The sequence below is a fragment of the Lagenorhynchus albirostris genome, chromosome 14 (assembly GCF_949774975.1).
Source record: "Lagenorhynchus albirostris chromosome 14, mLagAlb1.1, whole genome shotgun sequence".
NCBI lineage: Eukaryota > Metazoa > Chordata > Mammalia > Artiodactyla > Delphinidae > Lagenorhynchus > Lagenorhynchus albirostris.
In genome coordinates, this window is record NC_083108.1 from 62,626,840 (window position 1) to 62,635,731 (window position 8,892).

Consider the following 8,892-nt stretch of genomic DNA (forward strand, 5'->3'; position numbering starts at 1 on the left):
CAAGTTTTCAATCAAGCTTTTAATGAAAAGATCATAAAATAACAGTTTCTCATCACTGTACATTAAGACTGCACGCTTCTGAATGGAGAGATCGGTGAACTGCTTTACTATGACACTTGAGGGTTGCATACCTGCAGCTCTGACCTGAATTTATCCAAATTCTCGAGGGAAGTGAACTCAGTGTGATGACTGACAGTGGCGGTGGCCAGTACAGGAGTGCGATCGTGGTCCCCCCTTCCGGGGAAGGGCGTGTAGCAGGACATGATCCCTCTTCCAGTTCCCATTAAACAAAACAGCTATAACCCCATCCCTCCCCTCCCCCTCGAGGTATTTGTGAATGGGCCAGTGCCCAACCTGGGGTCCCTCAACGGGGGAGGGGGAAAGCAAATGATGGGTGGGGGACAGAGAGGTTCCCCTCAGCACCTGGCCCCACAGGGCCCCGCCAAGTGGAGGGGGGGAGCCCTGGGGATCCTCTCTGCCCTGAGTGAGGTCTGTTATGCAGCATATTTGAGGTCAATAAATTACAGCAATAAATAGCAAGGTGAGGTAGGGGGAGGGGTTCCCGGTAGAAAATTAAAGTGGGGTGACAAGCCCGGTGGGGGATGGGTGGTCCTAGGCAAGGGGTCCCAGGCAGCCTCAATTCCCACAGCGTACACCCACCCCGATTTGGAATGTCAGACTGAGGCTCTGGTCAGGCCCCGCTCCACAACCCCTTCCTGGCATCGGGTTCACAGGTTCAATGATGCCCAACCTGGCTCTGGGGAATAGCGAGGGCCTTGGTCCCTACAGGGGGCCGGTAGGGCTGGGATCCCTGGTCTGTTCTGAGGCCTGGCGCCTCTGCTTTCGTCCCCACAAGCCAAGGGGACGGGACGGATGCGGCCGCCTCTGCCCCGATCCCTGCCCTCCCGGCTGCCCAGGCCTCACCCTGACTCAGGACGGCCGCGGGGAGGGCGGCTGGGGTCCGTCTGCCCAGCCAGCCCGCCCCGATCGCACTCCTGCATACGGCCAGTCCAGTGAATACTGACGGGTGGGTGTGGGGGCGGGGGCGGCGGACAGCCCAGAGCCCCCAAGTGGCGACCAACGGTAACACACACGGCTGTGTGAGGTTCTGAAAGTCCGTCTGTGTCCAGATTGTTCGTTTCACAGGCTGAGGTGTATGGCTATGCTGCAAGTCTCTGAGATTCGTATTTGCTTAAAGGTTCATCTTTTCTTCTTTACCTTTTTTGCAATCCTGGAGGAGCCCCGGTGGCGGGCTCGGTCTGGCGGGAGCGTGCGGTGGTGGAGCCGTCTACCGCTCGCTCGCCCCAAGTCTGAGAAATAAATACATTCATCACTGCACAAACATATTGATACAAAAACAACACTGTTCAGAGTGTTTGCACCGTCTGTGTAGGTAAGGACCGGCCCAGTGAGCCCCTCCCACTGCCGGGGTGGAGGTGGGGGTCCCCAGGGGGGCGGGGACCCGCTGGAGTCGACGGAGCTGTGCAAAGGTCCTGGCTTTTTGGCTTGAGAGGGACCCTCACATCAACCCACCCAAGGGTCGCAGGCAGAGCAGCGGGATGGGGGCGCACATCCATCCCAGGGCCCAAGCCCAGGCTCAGGTCCTGTGGCCAGAACTGACAGCCACCCCTACTAGCTGGCTAGCTGGCAGGACCACCACAGTCTAGCCAGGAGGCCTGGGGGGCGGGTCAGCACGGGCCCAAGCTCTTTGGTGCCAGCTGGGCTGGGAGAGGCCCGGGCTGGGAGGAGGGCTCAGGGGCCTCCACGCCTGCCCCGGCCCCACGGCGGCCCCTCTGCCCGTGAGCCATTCCAGGGCCTACTCAGAAGGGGCTCCGGCGGAAGGTGGGGTTGGTTCACTGGGACTGGCCTTTTATCTGCTGAGGTCTGAAACTGTAAAAGTTTATGTAAACAATGAGATAAATATATTAGTATCTTTTTTCTGAGCCCATTGAGGTTCCATACGCATTCAAAATGTGCTTTGGTTTAAAAAATAGGTTTTGTGAATTTGGATGTGAGCTTTTGTCTTTTTTTTCTTTTTTTTTTTTGTTGTTGTTTATCCTCTTTCCTACATGACATCTGCTATTTTCTGTTTCCTGTTTCTCCGAAACATTCAGGAATTAAGTGACTAAAGCAGAGAACTGTAAGCCGCCCTTGGCCTCCAACAGCCTAATCTCCTGGTGAGGCTCTAACACACGTCCATGCACACACTCACAAGCACACATTCCACATGAAACCAAAGGAAAAGGAAAACAAAACCAAGTGTTGTGTTAACCCCGCCCGCCCCACAAACCCTTAAAGTCTTAAATAGGAAACTAGTGTTTCGCTTTCTTGTTAAAATACAGAGAAGGCTCGATATATGATACAATACTCAGGTGGGTACAATACTACGTCGCACGAAGGTCGTCGAGTGAGGGCCTCTGCGCCCAGTCCCTGAAGCTCTGCCATGAACCACCTGCTTCACCGGGGGCCACGCCCAGGGGCGTGTGTGCAGCTCCCGCTACAGACTTCTGTCGTGTGGCTTAAGTGCTGACGGAGTAGGGGGGTCGGGAGAGCAGAGGCGCTGGAGGGGCCCCCGCCTGACTTGCTGGAACACAAGTCCCCAGAGGGGAGAGGAGCAGCCCGAGGCCGGGGGTACCCCAAGGGCTCAGCAGGGCCCCATGTGGCCTGCGTGCCCTCACTCCCAACACCCACCACTCGGGTCCCTGAACTCAGGCTCTGGTTTCAGCTGGAGGGTCTCTGGAGGGGTGGAGGGTGGGGGTAGGGGATGACTCCGGAATTTTTTGGTCTGAACTTAAAGTAGAAAAAAGAAAAAGAAATGAAAACATGAAGCAAAACGAAGAAGATAAAGCCGCTGGTCCAGCCCTGTGGCTGCAGTAGGCTGAGGACAGTGGTGCCGACCTCTCGACCTTGGCCTGGCCTTGTGAGCATGGCTCTAGGCCCATGGAGGTGTCTGAGGCTGGTGGAGAGCCCAAGGCGAGAGGTGAGGGTAGGGTGGGATTCAGGGCTGAGCCCATGGGTGGCAGCCAGCCTCTCCCCAGACCGCCCAGAGATGCCAAAGCAGAACAGGTCCCCACCCTGCCAGGGGGGTGGGAGAAGATATACACATCCCTGTGGTCAGCCCCTCTGCACTGGTCAGGTAGGGGCTGCTGCTCTCCCGAGGTCAGGCTCTTGCAGGCCCAGGGGACAGGATGGGGGGGGCTCACTTCCGCCCCGTCCTGGCCTGGCCGGGAGCTTCCAGGAACTTGTCCCACTGTGTGGCTCCCGTCTCCTGGCACCTGGTCCTGTGCCGGGGGCTCCCCAGGGGCTGGAGCACCTATACCCCCACTCGGGCCCAGATGAGAGGCAGCTCGGGCTCCCTGACGCCCAGCAGCACACTCAGAACACCTTCAGGGTGGCCAGCTGGCCACACGCGCAGAGGAAGTACAGGTGTCCCTTCTGAGAGGGGGCACAGGCGGGGGGCCCAGAAGGGCGACAGAAGGGAAACACAAGCGTCACGGCCACAACTGCCATCACCAACCAACGTCCTGTTCTCACAAATTCAAGAGGTAGCAAAAGGTCAGAAGTCTCTCCACCTTGATGGGCAAGGAAGGAAGGAAACGCGACATGAGTCCACACGTACCGCGCACACCACACACACGGAGAAAATGGAAACGCGTACCAACGTCCTGGCACCGCGGCCAGCCTCCCCCCGCCCCCCACCAACCCCAGACCTTCCAGTTCCAACATTCACATACACGTTACACGGGGTTTTCTCTTAATAAAAAACAAGTACCTCTAAACAAAGAATATTCCTCAGAAACTATGGGAAAAGCACTCTCTCTCCTGAGGCAGCCGAGGCAGGGCTCGGGGCCCAGGGAAGCCTTTGGCCAAGAAGGGCTTCTGGGGCCTGGAGGGTGGGCGCCCAGCCCACAGTCGGGCAGGGGGGGGTGGCTGCCCCGGTACATTCAGTCTGCAGACCCAGGCTCAGCCCCGAGGGGCCGGAAGGAAAATAAACTCTTGTTGGTTTTGGTTTAAAAAACAGAATTCAAAAAGAAAAAAGGAACAGATCAGTAGGAATAACAGCCACACAGGCCCAGAGGGCTCTTTAGTTGTGGAGAGGTAGGCGGTGGGGGCCCCTGACTGTCCCAGCACCAGTGAGCGGTGACCCCTGGCTCGAGGAGGGAGGGCGCTGTCCCCTCCCTCTGGCACCGCTCCCCGCAGAGCCAGGCTGGCAGCACAGACACCCCGGCCGCGGCAGCCCTGCTCCCCGCAGCATGGAGGGAGGCCCCCACTCCCCCTGCTCCAACACAGCCTGCGGGACACCCCCCGTGACCCACCCCCGCAGGCCCCGCCGTGGCCCTCACGGGGAACTGGGCCGGGCAGGATCAGGAGGCAGACGGCGCAGCAGCCACATGCACTCGGGTTGGGTGCTGGCTGCCCGCTTCTCCCCTTGGTACAGACTGTGGATTAAAGCTCTGGGGGGCGGGGGCTGCACCAGGAACTGCCCCACACCCGGGGCCTGGCCACTGTGCCCCTTCTTTCCTGGGCGCCCGCAGGCCAACAAGGGTCTTTGGCTTCTAGGAGGGGGAGGTGTGCATGCGCAGGTGGCTGATGAGGTTGCGCTGCTGCGTAAACTTGCCCCCGCACAGCTGGCACTCGTAGGGCTTCTCGCCCGAGTGCACGCGCATGTGCTCAGTGAGGCGGTACTGGCGGGTGAAGCGCATGCCGCACTCGTCACAGGCAAAGGGCTTCAGGCCCAGGTGGCTGCGCATGTGGCGCGTCATGGTGCCGCGCTGCGTGAACATCTTGCCGCAGATGTTGCAGGGGAAGGGCCGCGTCAGCCAGTGAGTCTTCTCGTGCTGCCGCAGAGTGGCCGGGTCCTTGTAGGTCTTCTCGCAGACTGAGCACTTGAAGGGCCGGGGCTCGGCTGCGTAGGCCGCGCTGGGCGCTGACAGGTCCTCGGCCTCCTCCTCGGCGCCCCCGCTGCCTGTCTCATAGGCACCCTCCTCCTTGATGAAGAGCTCCTCCTCTGTGTGCGTCTCCACGTGCGCGTTGAGCTGCTCGGAGCTGGGGAAGCCCTTAGCGCAGGGGATGCACACATACAGGTTGTCCCCATAGGACACCGTCTCATAGCCCTCCTGCCGGTACATGTAGTGGGCGCCGGCATGGCCGCTGCCGCCCTCGCTCCCGCTTTGCCCACTGTCCTCACTCCCATCCTTGCCGTTCTCCTCCTCCTCCTTGCAGGGGTATGAGGGCTCCCCGTAGGGCCCGCCCGCCACCGCATTGCTGGCCAGGATGCCGTTGGGAACCCTGTCCCCAAGCCCTTCAGCCTCCTCCCCTGGGCAGGGACCCTTCGGCGCTGCTTCCCTCCGCTCAAAGGGGGAGGCAGCCACGGGCTCCTTCTTGGCCCACTCCTTCTTGCGGGCCGAGTGCCGGAGGCTCTTGCGGGGGGGCTGCCCGCCCGGCCCCTCCAATAGGCTCAGGGGGTTGTCCTCGGCCCCCTCCAGATCCATGGGCTCACTGGGGTTGCCCCCCAGCTCGGCGTAAGAGGCACTGTTGGCGACGGGAGGGGCGGAGGCCGAGAGGGGTGAGCCTTGCTGACTGTCACTCAGCTGGGCTGGGTCGTCGGGGGTGAGGGGGGGCCCGGGGGTGGCGGGGGGCAGCGGGGGGCTTTTCTTGGACAAGTCCAGGCCCAGCTCCTGCTCGCAGCCCCCACCACTGCCATTGGTGCTGCAGCCACCCAGGCCGGCCTCCCCGCTGGCTGGACAGACCGGCCGACCCAGGCCGTGCGCGCTCTCCTGGCTGGAGCCGCCCAGGAAGAGCTCCTCATCGGAGCCTTTGGCCTGGGGGAGCTCCTGGGGGGTGTGGGCCCCCTTGCGCCCGTCCACGAGCCCCGGATACCGGGCCTGGATGACAGAGGCCGTGGACAGCCGCTGGCCGCGGGGTGGCCGCCCCAGGCCGGCCCCACCCCGCCCGGAGCCAAAGGGTTTGCCAGCTCTCTTGAGTTTGCGCCGGCAGAGAGCTGCCAACTCGGGCAGCTGGAGGTAGCTGGCGGCGGTGAGGAGCGTGCTGAAGTTGGGCTCGGCTGGCTGGTCACTGGGCAGCAGCTTGCCGGTGTAGATGAAGTCCAGGATCTGCTGGAACACCGTGGAGCTGACCATGTCCGTGTCCAGGTTGATGAGGTTGTCATGCAGGACCAGGGACTTGAAGTAGATGCTGCTGGCGGCCAGCACGTTCTTGTGGGCCCGGAAGATGGAGTTCTCCACCATGATGATGACGTCACACAGGAAGCCCTTGGTCCGCTGCTGGTTCAGCTGCAGCAGGAGCTGCTTCGAGTGGCTGGGCAGTTCCATGTCGGGCCCCATGTCCCCACGCCCTGCCCACACGCACCACCTGCGGGCAAGAACAGGTACGCGTGTGCATCAGCGGGGGACCCTCCTGGGGTCCGGCACCTGGGCAGGGAACTCACGCCACCCAGGCTGCCTGAGAAGGGGGGCGGCACCAGCCCATCTGCAGACTTGAAAACACAGAGGACAATGCACATGGTGGCAGGCAACGAAACTGGGATTTGAACTTGGCCCAAGGTATCATCTCCGCACTAAAGGAAGCCAACCACGTGCCCAGATGGGACCCAAAGGTCTTTGGCCCGTCTTTGGCCTCATAGACCCAAAGGCAGGGGTCTATGAGGTGCTGGGTGGCTGGACTTCTCACGTGGGCATGCAGCTTCCCAGCTTTCGAGACAAGCCAGAAATCCAGGTTTTCAGGTGAAATCACCCCATGCAAAATGAAGCTTCTTTTTCCTTAAATACCACGTGGGCCAGATCAAACATGCAGCCTCTGGTCTGCGACCTCTGCTCTAGGCTGGGTCTCTCTCCAACAACCCTAGAGGCTTCCCAAACTCTGAGGTTTACCAGCATCACGTGACACTGCAGCCCAGCTGCCACCCCCACCCCACAAGGCCTTGCCCCACCACAGGCACTGAGCACCCATCCCCCCTACCCCCTGCCTGGGCCTCCAGGTGCTGAGAAGAAAAGGCAGCCTGGCCAAGCCCTGGCACCGCTGGGCCCCAGGGACTTTCTGGGCAGGGCAGGCAGTGCTGTCTGAGCCTGGGAAACTCGCCAGACTGGCACAGATGCTAACTGATGTCACTGAGGAAAACACATGCAGAGGAATTCTGTGGTGGCTGCGTGGCAGTGTGCACAGGGGTCTCTGGGAGCAGCGTGCCCCAACCATGCACCCACCCCACTGGGCAGCAGGGTCACAGCGCACGGCCGTGGCTCCCCACCCCTCCAGCCACTCGAAGCTCGTGCCCTCCCAAAGGTGCTCTGAGCTGTGAGGCCGACAAGGGGCTTTCATGTCCTTCTGCTCACGGCCCAACCTCGGAGAGAAATTGACTGCTCTGAGCCTCCCCCACCTGGGATCAGCTCCTACCAGGCGCCCAGCCCTGCCTCCCTCAGGACAGAGCCCGGAGGGGTTGCACCCACCTGCCTTCCTCCCACTGGTCCGTACCTGCCCTTGTTTGCAAAGACAGAGGAAAACCCCCCATGATCCTGTGCACCCCAAGGAAGACTTTGAGCACCCAATGACCACGTGGGCCGGCACTGAGGGCCTGACAGCAGGAGGCAGCAAGCACCTCAGGCCAGCTCGGCCTTGTCAGGCTGTTCAGAAGCTGGAGCCCAGATCGCGCAGAAACCAGCCCTCCGCCACTCCCTGCCCCCAGAGCCAGCCAGGCAGGGACAAAGAGCCCAAGGCGTGGCCTCCACACTGGCCTAGACACCTAGCCCCAGCACCCAGGACAACTGGCAAGGGGACTAGCCGAGGGCAGGAGGTCCTGGCCTCCGAGAGCCAGTGAGTCCACAGCAGCCCTCCTCCCCAAGCCCCAGCCTCCCCTCTATGCTGCCAGCGCTGCCCGCACACAAAGGACTGCAGGCCAGGACACAGGCTGAGAGCTGCAGGCTGCCCAGAGTCCCAAGGAGGAGGAGCAAACATCCTCCCTCTGCCGCCCCCGCCCCCAGCTCCCCCTCCCTGACCTACCGGAGTGCCAGGGGCCCAGAAACCATGTGAGCAGCAGCCAGCGGGGGTGGCCTCCTTGAGCGCGTGGCCTCCCTGGGGGTGCATCAATGCCTGGTCACCTGGGGAAGGGAAGACAGACATACATGGTCACCCACAAAGGCATCAGCAAGGGGAGGGGGGAGGTGCTGGGGGACCTCGCTCCCAGGAAGGTCTGGGGGTCTCTCTGGCTGGGACGCCCAGACAGCTGGGCAAGAGACAGTGGTCATAGTGCCCACAGTCAGTCCCCGTGGTAGGAAGAACGCAAATTTGGGGAGCTCGCCTGCACCCTCTTCCCACCCACCCCCACAGATTTAGGATACTGCAAGGGCTACCTAGATCTGGGGGAGCTGGTGGCAGGCACACAATTCCTGGAGGGCGGGCAGGCGTGGTGGCAGGAGGCCTGGGCAAGGCCCTTTCCAGGCTGGCCACATTTACATAACAAAAGGTCAAAATTGGAGGCGCTGGTGCAACGGGCTATTTATAAGAACCAGTCTCAACCGCTTCTGGCTCTCCTGCTCCTTTCCTTCCCTTCCCTCCGGGTCTGCTCTCCCCCCACCCCCACCCCCACCCCCCACCCCACCCCCGCCCAGAGCGCCCAGCCCCCTCCTGCCCAGCCCAGCCTGACCACATGGCGTTTGCAGGCTCGCCCTTTCAATACCAGCCCGCCAAGGCCACTGGCAGCTGCTGCCAGATGTGGGTGGGCTCCACCTGCCCCCCCCCCAGAGCTTTGGGTCCTGCGGGAGGGGATCCTGAGGCTCCAGCTCCTTGTCCCCCACTCCAGCAGGCCTGGGCGCCCTTGGAATGGAGCCAGGGGTGGGGGAGGAGGCCTGCAGCAGCCCAGAGCCCATCCCTGCCTGCCCT

The 8,892-nt window shown here is 61.9% G+C and overlaps 1 protein-coding gene across 2 annotated transcripts; it reads right to left on the minus strand.

Annotated features, from left to right (window-relative positions):
* Positions 1-8,113, minus strand: HIC2 (HIC ZBTB transcriptional repressor 2). 2 transcript variants are annotated; one of them, XR_009534800.1, is made up of 3 exons: positions 8,014-8,113; positions 3,773-6,372; positions 1-1,310 (listed from the first exon to the last, which is right to left on the minus strand). XR_009534800.1 is itself a non-coding variant. In XM_060121398.1 (2 exons), exons 1-2 carry the CDS (start codon positions 8,037-8,039, stop codon positions 4,557-4,559), a joined length of 1,842 nt encoding a protein of 613 aa, XP_059977381.1. In that variant the 5' UTR covers positions 8,040-8,113; the 3' UTR covers positions 1-4,556. The 2 variants fall into 2 exon arrangements, 1 of the variants encoding a protein (XP_059977381.1); XM_060121398.1 differs by having other exon boundaries at positions 1-6,372.
* Positions 8,114-8,892: the final 779 nt, after the last annotated feature.